The sequence below is a fragment of the Bos grunniens genome, chromosome 12 (genome assembly GCF_055505025.1).
Source record: "Bos grunniens cultivar Pamir isolate PY7600 chromosome 12, Bosgru_T2T1.0, whole genome shotgun sequence".
Classification (NCBI taxonomy): Eukaryota; Metazoa; Chordata; class Mammalia; order Artiodactyla; family Bovidae; genus Bos; species Bos grunniens.
This window is the reverse complement of record NC_141176.1, coordinates 78,660,121-78,679,737: the sequence shown is the minus strand read 5'-3', so window position 1 is coordinate 78,679,737 and position 19,617 is coordinate 78,660,121. Positions and strand designations below refer to the sequence as shown.

General features: G+C 39.8%; 1 protein-coding gene across 4 annotated transcripts in view; it reads left to right on the top strand.

Moving 5' to 3' along the window:
- The window catches only part of LOC147361954 (ATP-binding cassette sub-family C member 4-like), a 67,424-nt gene that overhangs the window by 32,165 nt on the left and 15,642 nt on the right, over window positions 1-19,617 (top strand). For 3 of the 4 annotated variants that reach the window (XM_086330265.1, XM_086330264.1, XM_086330263.1), the window contains one exon: window positions 9,390-9,479. In XM_086330265.1, coding sequence (XP_086186391.1) covers window positions 9,390-9,479 — 90 coding nt within the window. Of the gene's footprint in view, window positions 1-9,389; window positions 9,480-14,460; window positions 14,932-19,617 lie in introns of those variants that run through there. The other variant, XM_086330266.1, reaches the window with a different exon arrangement.

Genomic DNA, 19,617 nt, shown 5'->3' with positions numbered 1-19,617 from the left:
CTTGTGCAAACGTCTCTCTCTCACACACACACACACACATACACACACATACAGACACACACACGAGAAACAAAAATTTTATGAAACAATGTTATTCTTGCACTGTGCTCCAATATTTTCTATTATATATGTTATATTTTAGTTCATACAAAAGACAAAATGATGGTCACAAGCCCCAAATTGATATCATGATCCACTGACTGCACCTGCAGTTTCCAAACATGGCTCCTCATTGTCATCCCGTTGGGCTGGGCTTCACTGGTCTGTGTTAGCATCACTTTAGGAGCTTCATTGGTGTTTCAGGTTCTCACAGCAGAGCCTATTTTCCAGTAATGGAATTAGGGCTCAGGGAGATTTGTAACGTACTCTGAACCAAATAGCTAATAAACAGTAACATGTATACCTGTGGTGGATTCATTTTGATGTTTGGCAAAACTAATACAGTGTTTGAGGTTTAAAAATAAAATAAAAAAAAAGAATTGTCTTTTTTAAAAAATATGTTTGTTGAATGATATTCTCATCAGATATTTTCCCATTTTTTCCTACCAACCCACTAAAAAGGATTCCCCTAACCATAACAAACATGAATATGTATAAAGCAAAACTGGAAGATACTACTTCTAATGTTATGTCTGTTATTTGGACAGTATCTGTTTAGAAACAGATTTATTCACTTATACACCATGGACTAATAAGTGTCAGGGAAAGATACTCAAAATCTCACTCCTCCCCAGCCAAGAGCCCTTTCTCTTTACAATGTCTAGCTGGCTGTGGAAGTGAAGAAAATCTGTTGCTTTGGTTAATTAAGCTACTTGTTTAAGTACCAATAGGAAGCAATGATGCCTGTGTCTCAATATCCTGATTTAGGGAACCTGGGAAGCTGAGAGCAGACTCTGTAGAGGGGGAGCTGTTTCTGTGAGTTGCCCCACTTAGGTGATCCAGGCCTGCATCATCCTACTTGGTTCCCCACTCCCTGTGATCCTGGGAGTAGCAGTGAGCTTCCAGTGTCATCTCTCTCTCCCCCAGGCTCACCCCCATCACTGTTGACTCCACCATGAGCAGGTCAGAAGTGAGGGAGGTGTGACATCATCAAGGACCTGCATAGGAACCAGAGGCAGGGTAGTGGTGATATAGACCATCAGTCCTGGAGTCTGGTAGGGAACTTTCAGAGACAAATACTGTATTCTCAAGAAAGTACTCCTCACTTTGTGTTCACAGTTTCAGGAAAAGCAAAAATGAAACTTTTTCCTAAATAATTTCCTTAAACATAACAGGTAGATGAAGTGTATGTATCCTTTGTGCTCACAACCTGAAGTATTTAGTTAAGTATGCTCCCCATAAAGAATATCAAGGGGAGATTATATTCTGGATTAGCTGCTTATCTGAAAGGATGTGGAAAATGGATTTCAGACCCTCTTCAGATGATTCTCTGCACCAAGAGCCCGTTATGCTGTTGGCACAAAGGAAATATTTGCAGTTTAAGAGGGATTCCATACACAATCAGTATTTATGTTTGCACTGCAAGTGTTGGCACAGATCAGCAGCTATCATCTTTATCCTGATTAATCAGATTCATTTTTATATTTAATAGTTTTTTTAAAAATCAAAGCAAAAACTTGGTAGTTTTTAAACAGCCCTCTCTGCTCTTTCTTATTTCCATTCTGTGAGTTTTCTGCAGTAGGTCGAAGGTGAAGGTAGAGCTGTCTCTCTGACTTCTCTGTGATTACCTGGCTTTATTTCCATTGTTTCTTGTTGAGAAAAAGAGAAAAAGAAAAAGAAAATAGGTGGATGTACTATACATTTCTTTACTGTTGTTAAGATATACGCTGGAATCTAGCCTAATGCGGTTGGCCCTTTGTTCCTGACACTGAAGACTCCATTAAATCCCATGGAACTGCTTCCTGGAACCCCTGAAGGAGGACCTTAGGGACTTAAATTCTTTTTCATTTCTTGGAAAAGAATGTTTTTGTCTGAATATGGGTGATGATTATAGCTGCTTACCTCATAGCTCAGTTGGTAGAGAATCCACCTGCAATGGAGGAGACCCCGGTTTGCTTCCTGGGTCAGGAAGATCCACTGGAGAAGGGATAGGCTACCCAATCCAGGATTCTTGGGCTTCCCTATGGCTTAGCTGGTAAAGAATCCACCTGCATTGTGGGAGACCTGAGTTAGATCCCTGGGTTGGGAAGATCCCCTGGAGAAGGGAAAGGGTACCCACTCCAGTCAGTATTCTGGCCTAAAGAATTCCATGGACTGTATAGTCCATGGGGTCGCAAAGAGTCAGACATGACTGAGTGACCTTCACTCACTTTATGGGTGATGATAAGTTCATTCAGAGGGTTTACGATTAAAAAAGAAGAAAAAGAAAACAAGATTAAAGCAACTTCATGTGATTCCCACATTCTTGAAAGAGAGACACTCATTTCAGTTCAGTTCAGTCGCTCAGTAGTGTCTGACTCTTTGCGACCCCATGAATCACAGCACGCCAGGCCTCCCTGTCCATCACCAACTCCTGGAGTACACCCAGACTCACGTCCATCGAGTCAGTGATACCATCCAGCCATCTCATCCTCTGTCATCCCCTTCTCCTCCTGCCCCCAATCCCTCCCAGCATCAGAGTCTTTTCCAATGAGTCAACACTTCGCATGAGGTCACCAAAGTACTGGAATTTCAGCTTTAGCATCATTCCTTCCAAAGAAATCCCAGGGCTGATCTCCTTCATAATGGACTGGTTGGATCTCCTTGCAGTCCAAGGGACTCTCAAGAGTCTTTTCCAACACCACAGTTCAAAAGCATCAATTCTTCAGCACTCAGCCTTCTTCACAGTCTAATTCTCACATCCATACATGACCACAGGAAAAACCATAGCCTTGACTAGACAAGAAATAGAGGAAACAACAGAATGGGAAAGACTAGGGATCTCTTCAAGAAAATCAGAGATACCAAAGGAACATTTCATGCAAAGATGAGCTCAATAAAGGACAGAAATGGTATGGACCTAACAGAAGCAGAAGATATTAAGAAGAGATGGAAAGAATACACAGAAGAACTGTACAAAAAAGATCTTCATGACCAAGATAATCACGATGATGTGATCACTGACCTAGAGCCAGACATCCTGGAATGTGAAGTCAAATGGGCCTTATAAAGCATCACTACGAACAAAGCTAGTGGAGGTGATGGAATTCCAGTTGAACTATTCCAAATCCTGAAACATGATGTTGTGAAAGTGCTGCACTCAATATGCCAGCAAATTTGGAAAACTCAGCAGTGGCCACAGGACTGGAAAAGGTCAGTTTTCATTCCAATCCCAAAGAAAGGCAATTCGAAAGAATGCTCAAACTACCACACAATTGCATTCATCTCACAGGCTAGTAAAGTAATGCTCAAAATTCTCCAAGCCAGGCTTCAACAATATGTGAACTGTGAACTTCCAGATGTTCAAGCTGGTTTTAGAAAAGGCAGAGGAACCAGAGATCAAATGTCAACATCCGCTGGATCATGGAAAAAGCAAGAGAGTTCCAAAAAAACATCTGTTTCTGCTTTATTGACTATACCAAAGCCTTTGACTGTGTGAATCACAGTAAACTGTGGAAAATTCTTCAAGAGATGGGAATACCAGACCACCTGATCTGCCTCTTGAGAAATTTGTATGCAGGTCAGGAAGCAACAATTAGAACTGGACATGGAACAACAGACTGGTTTCAAATAGGAAAAGGAGTTTGTCAAGGCTGTATATTGTCACCCTGTTTATTTAACTTATATGCAGAGTACATCATGACAAACGCTGGACTGGAAGAAATACAAACTGGAATCAAGATTGCCGGGAGAAATATCAATAACCTCAGATATGCAGATGACACCACCCTTATGGCAGAATGTGAAGAGGAACTCAAAAGCCTCTTGATGAAAGTGAAAGTGGAGAGTGAAAAAGTTGGCTTAAAGCTCAACATTCAGAAAACAAAGATCCTGGCATCCGGTCCCACCACTTCATGGGAAATAGATGGGGAAACAGTGCAAACACTGTCAGACTTTATTTTTCTGGGCTTCAAAATCACTGCAGATGGTGACTGCAGTCATGAAATTAAAAGACGCTTACTCCTTGGATGGGAAGTTGTGACCAACCTAGATAGCATGTTCAAAAGCAGAGACATTACTTTGCCAACAAAGGTTCGTCTAGTCAAGGCTATGGTTTTTCCTGTGGTCATGTATGGATGTGAGAGTTGGACTGTGAAGAAGGCTGAGCGCCAAAGAATTGATGCTTTTGAACTGTGGTGTTGGAGAAGACTCTTGAGAGTCCCTTGGACTGCAAGGAGATCCAACCAGTCCATTCTGAAGGAGATCAGCCCTCGGATTTCTTTGGAAGGAATGATGCTAAAGCTGAAACTCCAGTACTTTGGCCACTTCATGTGAAGAGTTGACTCATTGGAAAAGACTCTGATGCTGGGAGGGATTGGGGGCAGGAGGAGAAGGGGATGACAGAAGATGAGATGGCTGGATGGCATCGCTGACTCGATGGACATGAGTCTGGGTGAACTCCGGGAGTTGGTGATGGACAGGGAGGCCTGGCGTGCTGGGATTCATGGGGTCACAAAGAGTCGGACATGACTGAGCGACTGATCTGATCTGATCTAACTAGATAAACCTTTGTTGGCAAAGTAATATCTCTGCTTTTGAATATGCTATCTAGTTGGTCATAACTTTCCTTCCAAGGAGTAAGCGTCTTTTAATTTCATGGCTTCAGTCACCATCTGCAGTGATTTTGGAGCCCAAAAAAATAAAGTCTGACACTGTTTCCACTGTTTCCCCATCTATTTCCCATGAAGGGATGGGACCAGATGCCATGATCTTCGTTTTCTGAATGTTGAGCTTTAAGCCAACTTTTTCACTCTACCCCTTAAATAAGGTGCTCAGATTAGAAATGAAAATGTAGCCTTTCTACTCAGATTAAAAATGAGAACATAGCCTTTATACATTTCACAAAGGAAGCCACAGTGGTAGATACACTTGAAAATATACTTCAGTGGAATGCAGTTTCCTGATTTGGGACTGACATGATCAGGGTACAGTGCTGTGCTTCATCTGCTTTGTTTGTAACCACTTGTATGTTTTTTGCCTTCATCCCAGGTCTTTTTAAGCCTGTGAAGGCTAGTGGTTAGGTTTCTTTGTAAGATAATGAGAGGTTCGTCTTCTAGCACCCTCTACAAAGGGTCTAGTATGATCACTGTACTACATTAAATGTTCTGATTCAGAGTGGCCATTTTTGGGTCACACACTGTCTTTCCACTCATATGGTTCACTAGACCCAGGGTAGATAAGGTGCCACTGGGGAAGCTAGAAGAAGATTTGAGGAGCTGTGGGGACTACAGAAAGTTTTGTTCTCTCTGGGCAGCAGCAGCCAGGAGTCTTCAAAGTCTACTGATATACTAAAACAGACAAAAGTGGCCCATCACCAAGTGGGTGCTCAGGCCCAGTACTACCAATGTCAGTAGTATGGTTTTTTTACAGAGCACAAGGTAAGAGGTGGGGAGAGAGTGGGGCAGGAGAGCCTGAGTGATGCCGTGTTGTCAGTTAATTTCTCTACGCACATCCAATATGAACTTGTATTATATTAGTAACAAAGGAAACAATTACTACGGAATATAGCACAAATGATAAATTTAAATAGTGTAAACTTTAAACCATGATGAAAAACAGTTTTGAATCTAATGCTCCACTTAAAATATTACATTGAATAAGTGTCTGTTTTCCTGACTCTGTGGTGCCAGTTGTGCAAGAGTGTGCTCAGTTGTGTCCAACTCTTTGTGACCCCGTGGACTGTACCCTGTCAGGCTCCTCTGTCTATGGGATTCTCCAGGCAAGAGTACTGGATAGCTGTTCCCTTCTCCAGGGGATTTTCCTGACTCAAGGTTCCAATCCACGTCTCCTACATTGTGGATTCTTTACCTGTTGAGCTGCTTACTCTTATTATATGAGGTTTAATTGTGTACCTTCAGAAAAAATGCAAGAGACAATAAATAGTGTATATTTACATGTAGGTTGTGTGTCCTACCATAAATCTCTACACTGTTCCGCCTGCACTTATTTATAAGATTAATTTCTTAACTTTATTGCTTAGAGGTGGGTAATTTAATAATATCTATCAGAAATGATCATTCATTTGACCCTTATTTGCCCTTGTGGTATATGTTTACTGTGGGCACATTTATTACCTTTTGAAGATAATGGTTTCTTATTTGGCACATATTGGAAGTAGAATGAGTAGAAACTGAAATGAACACTATGCATAAAACACTGACATATTAAAACAGATTGATCAAAAATTGCCTGCCAGCTTTAAAGAAAAATATAACTTCAATCAGTTAAACTTTTAATTAGTCATTCTTTTTATTCAGCAAGTTTCGATTAAAACTTTACTGATTTTGAAATGTCTTAGCAAAGAGAAATAGTCTTATTTACTAAACTATATCTTCCATTTAATACTGCAAAATAAACATTCATAATTCTCAATATATCCTTTTAGATTGATGGTATAGACTTGAGTGGGGACCCTTATTACAATGGGAAATGCTTAATTTCTGTTTTTTGTATGACATTCAGCAGTGGTTTGGTGATAATTAGCAGAACCTCCTTAAGGCCTACGTAGTGTCTGAGGGCTCTGATAAAAGCTCAGTCTGAAGCAGCTACAGGCGCTGGTCAGGGGCTCAGAAGTGAGGGACTCCTCTTTCTGCAAAGAATCCTGCTTTAGTCCCCTAGTCTTTAAAGAACTTCATCCCCTTCAAAGAGTGTTCCCAAGAGAAGAAGATGAGGGAGGTGACAATAAAAAGAGGCTCTAATTATGTAATTGGTGACTGAATTTTAAATGAGGACACTGTGCCTGTTCTCCTGAATCACCAAAACTGCCCTCCACAAATGTGCTAATACTGTGACACTTTTCATTGTTTGAGGAAGGAAGAAAGGTCTTTAAAAAATAAGCTGAGGTGGGAGGGTGGTTCAGGATGGGGAACATGTGTATACCCGTGGCGGATGCATGTTGATGTATGGCAAAACCAATACAACATTGTAAAGTAAAAAAAAATAAAATATATAAAAATAAAAATGATAAATAATAAGAACTTAAAAAAATAATAAGCTGATTTTTTTCATAGACTATCTTAGATAGCACTTTAATAGACTATATTTTGAAAACCAGGTGGATGCTTCATACCTTAGACGTCTTAACACGATGTGAATTTGCTTTATGAGAGGAACCTGAGAGAAAAAGTGTTCAGGTCGTGTAAGCCAGGATGAGCAAAGAAGCATTCTTGTCATCATTGTAAGCAGAGAGACCCCATCTCACTTTTCCCAATTGAGCTCAAAGCTGGTTACGTAAGCTGGCCTTTTTCAAGCCCTTTATCTCCTCAGACACAAATGCTTGAAGAGTCTCTTGTTTTGGGTCCCAGAGTAAAATCCTGCCATAGTTTAGAGCCTTGGAGGGAAGGTGGAAGAGAGTCAGAGGAAAGGGAGGAATATCACAGACCAGTCTCCTCTCTCCTGGTGACGTCATTTGTGTAAATCTAATGGAAACAGCTAAAGGAAGAGAAATTGCCTGCATGTTGCAATCTTACAAAGAATAAAATGTTTTCTAAAAATCTGAAGTAGAATGATGATTATTCCCTGACAAGGAACTCTTACCATTGCTTAGATGGTTATTTAGTCTTTGATCCTAAATTCCAGAGTTTTAAAGGAGGCCTTAAATGTGGTTCTTGTGATTTTTCAGTTCAATTCAGTAACCATTTTGAAACAGCCTGTGACCAGTGATTTTCAGTGCTTTAGAAGCATATTGGCTGTTTGCTCAACAATGTGCAAATGTAGCTCCCCTTATAATGTCTTTTTAATTTTGGATTCTACTTAGGGGTACGTCTTTTTTTGATGGCCTACCATGTGTTTTCTGCATCCATTTCTCTCTTACAAGACTTAAAACTAAGACAATAGGGAAAGACGATGTGGGAGGCGCTCCAAGTGACATTCTTCTTCATGGCTGGAGTGAAGAAATATCTATATTCATTTTCCTTCTCAGGCTTTTGTGAAATGATGAGGAACAGAACAGCTCTAAGTCCAGGCAGGAATTGAACATGGTGATTCTGACCAGTTCCCAGGCACTTGTGGAAGAATCAAGTCTCCTCTTATTCCTACACATGTGCATCCCCTTGTTCTGCCCCCTTCGTTGAAAAGAGCCAGTTGGGCTCTTCTCTGCTGCTCATATTTTATGTCCTCACTTACTAGAGCCTTCCATAAGAAACTTAAATGGCCTACATGAGCTTATGTACAAGATTCTCTCTTAAACACAGAATGAAAGAAAAGAAAGAAAACAAGTCACTCAGTCATGTCCAACTCTTTGTGACCCCATGGACTATAGCCTGCCAGGCTTCTCCATCCATGGGATTTTCCAAGCAAAAACATTGGAGTGGGCTGCCATTTCCTTCTCCAGGGGATCTACCCAACCCAGGAATTGAACCCAGATCTCCCATATTGCAGGCAGACTCTTAACATCTGAGCCACAAGAAGAGGGATGCATTTCCAGAGTAATTTACCTGTGGCTCCTCCTAAAATAGATGAATAAAAGGAGCTATTAAATTAAAATAATATTATTATGACACAGGTCACAGTGGGTTTTAGGTCCTCCTGGCTTTGAAGTTAGTAACGAGGCTCTCTGAGGTGTTCTGTGCTGATGTACAGGTGAGAGAATGTGGGACCAGCTGGTGCAGGATCACAGAATCTCTCTCCATGGACAGAGGAGCCACAGGCCCCAGGAGCTGACTTCTCTTTGCATGTGTGGGGATGTTCATTCACACCTATTGAGAGAGTCCCCATCCCAGAATACTGTTTTACCAAATGGAGAAAATAGCCTAGTTTATTCTTCATTGCAATGTGAAAATAGTTCACAATTTTGCTTTGAGGCACAAACCTCAACTAATCATGCTTTTGATGTTTCCCAGCATCACAGCAGGATTGACAGTTAATTTATGTAGATCTTGATGTAAAGTTTCTCAAATAATTATATCATCATTGTGTGTGTGTGTTTAAGTAGATATTCATTACCAGGAAGGTATTTAAAACAAACAAACAAACAGATCTTCCTTTCTATTCTTCAGTTTCTTTCTTAATATGAAAAAGCTTCTTCAACACTACCTTCTGTTAGTGTTCAATAGTCCAGAGGATATTTTGTAGCATGCTTTGTACAATGGAAAATTATTTTAGAGATACTATTTTGTAAATATACATTTGAAACCTTATTATTAATGATCACAGTGAATTTTGATATTTTATATTTTATTTCTGTCCTGTAAGCACTGGAATAAAATGAAAAGAGGTTAAAGTAAAAACATTCACTATTTTGTTGCATTTAGGAACCTGTTTTATTTACTGGAACAATGAGGAAAAATCTGGATCCCTTTAATGAGCATATGGATGTGGAACTGTGGAAAGTCTTAGAAGAGGTAATTTATTAAATGTAATGTGTAAGTATGAGTATATGTGTATATACATTTTTAACATTGCAGGTAATTAAAGGGAGCTTATCAGTTTAACTGACTTTGTTTACCTCCTAGGAAAATTCTGATGACATGAGTGCACTTAAAATGTGTGTATTGATGATGGTGATGAAAACCAACAATATAATGCTTCATGTTTCTATTTTTGCTTTTTTCCTAATACTGTGAGCAACTAGATACATTATCTTGTCCTTAGCAGAACACTAAATTAGATGTTAAAGCTGTGGGATCAAATTCCACTAGTGACCTGGTGAATTAATTACCCTAATTACCCTCCAGTGTTCATTTTATTCCTCTGGTCTTAGGAAACATCCATGATGTGGAGACAATAGTAGTTTTTCATTATTAACTTAAAAATGTGACAGATTATACCAATAAAATGCTATGCAGTTTCACAGGAAAGTGTTTATAAAGATAGAATATATAACTGGAATGTGCTAATGATTATTTATTGGTGATTATGCCATTTTAATGCTGTAGCATGAATGCAGCTAACAGAACCCTAGAGTGTTTGCTTACTTTTTACATGGACAGGTTCATTTCTAGAGAATTTTCTGTTATTTGTATCATGTTCCCCCTTTCCCCACTTCTTTGAATTTCCTTACCATTGAATGAAAAAAAAAATTGACTATTAAGTTTCCATTGCCTTGTGTATTTTAATACAAAGTACTTTGTATATTTTCCCTTGTTTTACAAATCAGTTCTACTGATGGCAGAAAGTCTAGATATCTAAACAGTAGACAGACTTCTAATTTCTCATAGAACCTAGCTCAGTCTTGTGCTTTTAAAAAATAAGCATGTGCATTCTTATACACTAACAATGAAAGGTCTGAGAGATTAAGAAAATAATCCCATTTACTATTGCAACAAAAAGAATAAAATACCTAAGAATAAACCCACCTAAGGAGGCAAAAGACCTGTACTCAGAACACTATAAGATATTGACAAGGGAAACCAAATACGACACAACCAGATGGAGGGATATACCATGTTCTTGGGCTGGAAGAATCAATATTGTGAAAATGACTATACTACCCAAAGCAATCTACAGGTTCAGTACAATCCCTATCAGAAAAATCCAATGACATTTTTCATAGAATTAGAGCCCAAAATTTTACAATTTGTATGGAAACACAAAAAACCTCAAATAGTCAAAGCACTCTTGAGAAAGAAAAATTAAGCTGGAGAAATCAGGTTCCCTGATTTAAGATACTGAGTTGGCCAAAAAGTTTGTTACATAAAATGTTATGGGGAAACCTAAATGAATTTTTTGGTCAACTCACTTCAGAGCTGCAGTACTCTAGATGTATGGCACTGGCACAAAGATAGAAACATAAATCAATGGAACAGGCTAGAGAGCCCAGAGATGAACTCACAGATAGTCACCAAATCTATAACAAAGGAGGCAAGAATATGCAATGGAGAAAAGACGGTCTCTTCTCTTTTCAATGGAGAAAAGACAGTCTCTTCAAAAAGACAGCCTCTTCCCAGCTGCTGGGAAAACTGGACAGCTACATGTAAAAGAATGAAATGAGAACACTCCCTAATACCATATACAGAAATAAACTCAAAATGATTTAAAGACTGAATGTAAGACCAGACACTATACTACTCTTAGAGGAAAATAGGAAAAATACTTTTTGACATGAAAAAATAACTGCTAGATGTTTTATTGATCTTTTCATTTCAGAGAAGTGCGGTGTATTTCTTTTAAAAACATTTCTATTGTGCAAATCTGAGTGACCAATTGTTCGTGATGTTTTGAGTTGTTGTGTGTGCCATTTAGAGTCACCCTTCCAGGGAAGCTCTGAAACCTGTAATATGTAGGCGAGCCTTGACTATGAGCAGGCAGATTTGGAAGTCTGACAATTTCCATCCAGTAATTCTGGTTTCTGAAGGATGTAAGCACACAGTCTTTACACACCCACCCTGCTTTCCAGCAACTGTGGGGATTTTATTTTCCTAAGTTGGGCCAATTGCTTCACTTTTTCCTGCCTGAAAAGAATTACACCTCTGATTTCATTTAAGTTTGTGAGTCTTTTACAGTGCAATTCTAAAGAGAAGAGGTGGGGAGATTAGTTAACCATCAAATGTGAAAAAAAAGAGAGGATGATCTGCTGATCTTGAACTCACAGGACTATTTAATGGTGAAATTATGACATCTTAAAAAAAAAGGAAGTACTAGTTAATTATTTTCCTATTTGTTTCCAAGTTTGAGATCTTTTTTTCATGGATTCTCAGGTAGCAAAATTAGTCTAGAATTTCAGAACATATTGTTCCATGGACAAAGGGTCAATGCTAGTCTAAATTCTAAAAATGATGAGGTGGTACAAGTGGTAGATAATACTAAGATCTACCCTTATTTAAAGTACATTTGGAGGTTTCTATAAAAAGAAATAAATATGAGTTTATTTCAAAAGTGAAGTGTGTGGTTTAGATGTATTGCTTCTGGGATTGACCATGTTAGCTTTAGTGATAATGCTTGGAGAAATCATCCCATCATTGTGTTTCTCTAGGAATTGCTTCTTTATGACTGTTTTAAAGAAAACCTACCAGATCTTTCATTGAAAAACATACAAATGTGATAAATCATTCCTAGAGAAAAAGAATAATGGGATGATTAATCACTCTAAGTGCATGCATGTGCATGCTCAGTCATGTCTGACTCTTTGCGACCCCCTATGTAACTATACTCCGCCAGAAACATCTGTCCATGGAGTTTTCCAGACAAGAAATACTGGAGTGGATGGCCATTTCCTATTCCAGAGAATCTTCCCAAACCAGGAATCAAATTCACGTATCTTGCATCTCCTGCACTGGCAGGAGGATTCTTTATCCCTGCACCACCTGGGAAGCCCATCACTCTAAGAGGTATCACTAAATCAGTGAGATCAATTTTTAAGTGAAATCAAAACCCTAGTTACTAGTTTATAAATGATGCCAAACTGGACATGTGAACCCAAACTCACAGAGTTGGCCTGAGAGTGAGTAGGAGGAAACCACTATGTTTCCTCTTTTAAAGTCCTCTAGTTCTATTTCTTCCTTCTTCCTTGGGAGAGGTGGACATTCAGAAGGGAAACAGTCCTGTGGATGCTGCCTGTCTCATCTTGGTTACTTTTCAAAATATGCTGAAAATACATTTTTCATATACTGAAAACTAAATAACTTACTATAAACTGACAAAAATTCATCAGAAATTAGTGCTGATTGGGGTGCAAAGGCAACTCCACAAATGTAACAGGACTGTACCTGAAAATGAAGCACTTTATCAAAGGTTAAAAGATCACAGTAGATAAAACTCTCAAAATGAATCATTGAAGTCTTGCTTCTAAAAACAAAAACAAAACAGCTTAGATTCTAGGATATGGAATTAAGTATATGGGCTATTACATCAAAACTGGGAAGAAAGCATACAGTCGAATGGTCAACATTGATAGTATCTTTATTAGGACAGAAGTATGTCTCATATGTCCATATAGTCAAAACTATGGTGTTTCCAGTAGTCATGGATGGATGTGAAAGTTGGACCATAAGGAAGGCTGAATTGATGCTTTTGAACTGTGGTGCTGGAGAAGACTCTTGAGAGTCCCATGGAGAGCAAGGAGATCAAACCAGTCAATCCTAAAGGAAATCAACTCAATATATATTGGAAGGACTGCTGCTGAAGCTAAAGCTGCAATACTTTGGCCACCTGATGCAAAGAGCTGACTCATTGGAAAATACCCTGATGCTGGGAAATATTGAGGGCAGGAGGAGGAGAGGGAGACAGAGGATGAGATGGTTCGATGATATCATCAGCTCAATGGGCATTAGTTTTTTTTTTTTTTAATTTTATTTTTAAACTTTACAATATTGTATTAGTTTTGCCAAATATCAAAATGAATCCGCCACAGGTATACATGTGTTCCCCATCCTGAACCCTCCTCCCTCCTCCCTCCCCATACCATCCCTCTGGGTCGTCCCAGTGCACCAGCCCCAAGCATCCAGTAAGGAGATGGTGAAGGACAGGGAAGCCTGGTGTGCTACAGTCTGACAAATAGTCAGACATGACTGAGCGACTGAACAACAAAATGTCTCATCACAGAGGAAAACCAAGATACAGAAATCTGGGCATCAGCAGCACGTGCATTAGGAATCACGTGGATCAGTCCTTGCTGTGGGACAGTTTATATGTCCATTTCCTGGGGCCTTATGTTTTGGTGAAGGGGCTCTCCCTCAATTTCTTTTACTGCTGGTCCTGCTCTAGTAAAACCTCTTCCCTGTCTGTTTATTGCATTTCCCTGTCTCATTCTAGCCCACACCAGCCTTTCTTTTTGAAAAGTAAGAAGGTTCCACAAAATATAGAAACTATCTGACATCTATGTTGACTGCCTGTGAGGGGTGCTGGTGCCTGGTTGGTATATACAGTACATTTAGTAGATTATTTTGAAAATGTTTAAGGTGATAGAGTGCCTTACATTTCAGTTTATTATTTTTCAATTTTGCTATATTCTATTTTTTCCCAAGTTCAAAAACAATCTGAAGTATTCTGTACTGAGATTATAGTTTTTTTAATTTATTTATTTTTTTAATTGAAGGAAAATTGCTGTACAGAATTTTGTTGTTTTCTGTCAAACATCAACAAGAATTAACCATAGGCACACCCATGTCCTATCCCTCCTGGACCTCATTCCCATCTCCTTCCCCATCCCATCCTTCTAGATTGTTATAGAGCCCCTGTTTTAATTCCCTGAGTCATAATATTATTTGATCCATTTTCCTTAAATAATAACTTTTTCAGTGCTTTCCACTGTTTAAAGTGTGATGTTATGATATCTTGGAGCCAGTTAATTGTTATAACAATACATTCCTTTTACACTTATTCTTAATAAGAAAATAGTGTTATATAAAATTATTTATCTATATGGATTTATTTTCTAATTTATAGGAACGGACATGTCACACAAGGAGATTCACTTATGCCTTCATTCATACAGCCAACAAATATCTTCTGAGAGCTTGTTAGACAGGCAGTGTTACAGATTCTGGGGCTATCACAGTCATCAAGAGACAAAGTCTCTGCCCTGTTGGAGCTTCTCTTGGAGAAGATGGAAAACAAGCCTGTGCATATGTAACAAGGTCTCAATGCTGATACATGCAAAGGAAGAAAATGGAGCAGAACGTGAAGAGGTACTGCTGCTGCTGCTGCTAATTCGCTTCAGTCGTATCCGACTCTGTGCGACCCCATAGATGGCAGCCCACCAGGCTCTGCCATCCCTGGGATTCTCCAGGCAAGAACACTGGAGTGGGTTGCCATTTCCTTCTCCAGTGTCTGAAAGTGAAATGTGAAAGTGAAGTCGCTCAGTCGTGTCTGACTCTTCGCAACCCCATGGACTGCAGCCCACCAGGCTCCTCCGTCCATAGGATTTTCCAGGCAAGAATACTGGAGTGGGTTGCCATTGCCTTCTCTGGAAGAGGTGCTAGCTGAGGGCATTACTAATATTGGACAATATCTATTGATCTGTTATAAATTCTACATGTACTGATTCATTTTATACTCTATCAATGTTAGGAGGTTGTTACTGTTGTTCAGTTGCCCAGTTGTGTCTGACTCTTTGCTACCCCATGGACTGCAGCATGCCAGGCCTTCCTGGCCCTCACCATCTCCTGGAGTTTGCCCAAGTTCATGTTCATTGCATCAGTGAAGCCATTCAGCCTTGTCATCCTCTGACACTCTCTTCTTCTTCTGCCCTCAATCTTTCCCAGCATCAGGGACTTTTCCAGTGAGTTGTCTGATGGCCAGAAGACTGGAGCTTCATCTTCGGCGTCAGTTCTTCCAGTAAATATTCAGACTTGATCTCCCTTAAGATTGACTGGTTTGATCTCCTTGCTATCCAAGGGACTTTCAGAAATCTTCTCCAGCACCACACTGAAGGAATCAATTCTTTCGCATTCTGCCTTCTTTGTGGTCCAGTTCTCACAACCATATGTGACCACTGGGAAGACCATAGCCTTCACTATATGGATCTTGGTTGGCACAGTAATGTCTCTGCTTTTCAACACACTGTCTAGGTTTGTCATCATTTTCCAGCCAAGAAGCAATCATCTTCTGATTTCATGGGTGTAGTCACCATCTGTAGTGATTTTGGAGCCAAAGAAGGGGAAATCTGTCACTACTTCCACTTTTTCCCCTTCTATTTACCATGCAGTAATGGGATGTGATGCCATGATCTTAGTTTTGTTTTTTTTCTTTTTTCTTTTTTTAGTATTTAGTGTTAAGCCTGCTCTTTCACTCTCTTCCTTCACCCTCATCAAGAGGCTCTTTAGTTCTTCGCTTTCTGCCATTAGAGTGGTATTATCTGCATATCTGAGGTTATTGATGTTTCTCTAGCCTGTCTTGATTCAGGCTTGTAACTTATCCAGCCCGGCATTCTTCATGATTTGCTCAGCATGTAGGTTAAGCAAACAGGGTGACAACAGACAGCCCTGTCGTACTCCTTTCTCTATCTTGAACCAATCAGTTATTCCATACAGGGTTCTAACTGTTGCTTCTTGACCCACATACAGGCTTCTCAGGAGACAGGTAAGATGGTTTGATAGTCCCATCTCTCTAAAAGCTTTCCACAGTTTGTCATAATCTACACGTCAAAGACTTTAACATAGTTGATTAAACAAAGATAAATGTTTCTGTGAAATTCCCTTGCTTCCTCTATAATCCAGTGAATGTTGGCAATTTGATCTCTAGTTCCTCTTCCTTTTCTAAATCCATCTTAGACATCTGGAAGTTCTTGATTCACATAATGATGAAGCCTAGCATGGATGATTTTAAACATGACCTTACCAGCTTGGGAAATGAGTACAATTGATGGCTGGCACATTCTTGGTACTACCCTTCTTGGGAATTAGGATGAGGATTGACCTTTTTCAGTCCTGTGGCCACTGCTGAGTCTTACAGATTTGCCAACATAATGAATGCAAAATCTTGATGGCATCGTCCTTTAGAGATTTGAATAGTTCTTCTGGAATTCCATTGCGTCCATTAGCTTTATTAACAGCAGTGCTTCTTAAGGCCCACTTGACTTTGCACTCCAGAATGTCTGGATCTGGGTGACTAACCACGCCATCGTAGTAATCCAGTTCACTAAGATTTTTTTTTTTTTTTTTTTTATAGTTCTTTGGTGTATTCTTTCCACCTCTTCTTGATCTCTTTAGCATTTACTAGGTCTCTGCCATTTTTATCCTTTATTGTGATCATCTTTGGGCAGAATGCTCCCTTGATGTTTCCAGTTTTCCTGAAGACATCTCTAGTCTTTCCCCTTTTGTTGTTTTCTTGTGTTATTAAGCTTTGTTCATTGAAGAAGGCCTTCTTATCTCTCCTACCTATTCTTCAAAGCTCTGTGTTTAATCTGATGTACCTTTCCCTCTCTCCCTTGTTTTTCACCTCTTTTCGTTCTTCTGCTATTCAGAAAGCCTCCTCAGATAACCACTTTGCCTTCTTGCTTTTCTTTTTCTTTGGGATGGTTTGTTTGCCACCTCCTGCACAATATTATGTACCTCTGTCAATAGTTCTTCAGGCACACTGTTATCTAGATCTAGTCCCTTGAATCTATTTGTTATCTCTACTGCAAATTCGTACAGGATTTGATTTAAGTCATAAATGTCTGTCTAGTGTTTTTCATGGTTTTCTTTAGTTTAAGCCTGAATTTTGCTATGGGAGGTTGGTGATCTGAGCCACAGTCAGCTCCCAGTCTTGTTTTTGCTCATTGTATATAGCTTCTCCATCTTCCGCTACAAAGAATGTAATCGTTTTGATTTCAGTATTGACCATTTGGTGATGCCCATGTGTAAAGTTGTCTGTTGTGTTGTTGAAAAAGAGTATTTTTTTTTTATGACTAGTGCATTCTCTTGGCAGAATTCAGTCAACCTTTGCCTGCTTCATTTTGTTCTCCCAGGCCAAACTTGCCTGTTACTCAAGGTATATTTTGACTTCCTACTTCTGCATTCCAATCTCTGATGATGAATAGAATATCTTTTTTAGGTGTTAGTTCTAGGAGGTCTTGGAGAAGGCAATGGCACCCCACTCCAGTACTCTTGCCTGGAAAATCTCATGGGCAGAGGAGCCTGGTAGGCTGCAGTCCATGGGGTCGCTAAGAGTTGGGCATGACTGAGCGACTTCACTTTCACTTTTCACTTTCATGCATTGGAGAAGGAAATGGCAACCCACTCCAGTGTTCTTGCCTGGAGAATCTCAGGGACAGGGGAGCCTGGTAGGGTGCCGTCTATGGGGTTGCACAGAGTTGGACACGACTGAAGCAACTTAGCTGCTAGGAGGTCTTCTAGGTCTTCACAGAACTGATCAACTTCAGCTTTTTCAACTTTGGTAGTAGGGACATAGACTTTGATTACTGTGATGTTGAATGGCTTGCCTTGAAAACAAACTGAGATCATTCTCTCATTTTTGAGGTTGCACCCAAGTACTGTGTTTCAGACTTTTGTTGATTATGAGGGTTACTTTGTGTCTTCTATGGGATTCTTGCCCACAGTAGTAAATATAATGGCTATTTGAATTCAATTCGCCCATTCTCAACCATTTTAGTTTGCTGATTCCTAGGATGTCATTGTTTATTCTTACCATCTCCTGCTTGACCATGTCTGATTTTCCTTGATTCATGGACCTAACATTTCAGGTTCCTATACAATACTGTTCTTTGCACCATTTTATTTTACTTTCATCAATAGACATATCAACAACTGAGCATCATATTTGCTTTGGCCAAGCTGCTTCATTCATTCTGGGGCTATTGGTAATTCTTCTCCACTCTTCCCCAGTAGCATACTGTAAGCATTAGTAATAATGGGTAATATCTATTGATCTGCTGTAAATTCTACATGTACTGATTTATTTTGTACTCTATCAATGTTATGAGGTACCCACCTTTATAATTATGGTATTATAGTCTGAGAATTTAGGAAGCTAAGGCAGAGTAAGTTTAGTAACTTGCCCAGTTGGCAGAGCTAGGTAGGACTTATGCCCAGGCTGCCTGTCTTTAATCCTCCATTTTTTTTTTTTTTTTTTTTTGCTGTGCTAGTTCTTCATTGCTGCTTGCAGACTTTCTCTGCTGCTGCTGCTGCTTAGTCACTTCAGTCGTGTCTGACTCTGTGTGACCCCATGGACTGCAGCCTACCAGGCTCCTCCATCCATGGGATTCTCCAGGCAACAGTACTGGAGTGGGGTGACATTGCCTTCTCCCAGACTTTCTCTAGTTGCAGCAAATGGACTATTGCTGGGAGCCAGCATATTGCATATTGAGTGCATATTGCATATTGCATATTGAGTGCAGCACTTTCCACAGCATCATCTTTCAGGATCTGGAATAGCTCAACTAGAATTCTATCACTGCCGGGAACAGGAGCTCCGCCCATGGCAAAGGTCATGAGGAAGGAGGCTTGGCATACGCAAAGGTGGGATCGAGCCTCAGGAGTCCCCCTGGAAATTCTCAAGCATCTACCCCCAAAACCAGAGTCTGCCTACTTTCTGCTTTGTGCTTTCACCTACACCTCTGACTTTATGGGGGGCTGTCCCCCACTACCTCTCTCTGAAAAAAGAGTTAGCTTACAGCTCCAGTTAATAATTCCTGGGTGTGACAGTGTTTAACCTACAAACTCCTTTGGATATCCTCTAGCCTGCCTGAATAGGTTTTTCCGGCCACATGTGATTGTTCAGAGCTTCCCAACTGTGAGAGGCAGGAGATGTTCTAAACGGTCTAAACACAGATTCCTTTGAGTAGTTAAAAGATTGATTAGAAATTGTATTGGTGAAGGGTTTTTCACTTATTGGGCCAATGTTTGCTGCTAAGTCTCCATACTCCTTACCTACTGTGTCCTTGGCAGTGTATTGATTGATATAATGGGTGTATAGAAATGTAAGTAGTAGCCTCAATGTTTGTAACCTTGGACCCTTGAGTTAATTCTTTTCTTGATTGAGCCCACTTCACCTTTGCTCTATAGGAATGCAACTCTGTCCAATGCTTTTTTGGAGGCTGGCGCCTGACTTTGGAATAATCACCTTTAGAGAAAAATAAGTTTCTTAAAATGTTAACAGGCC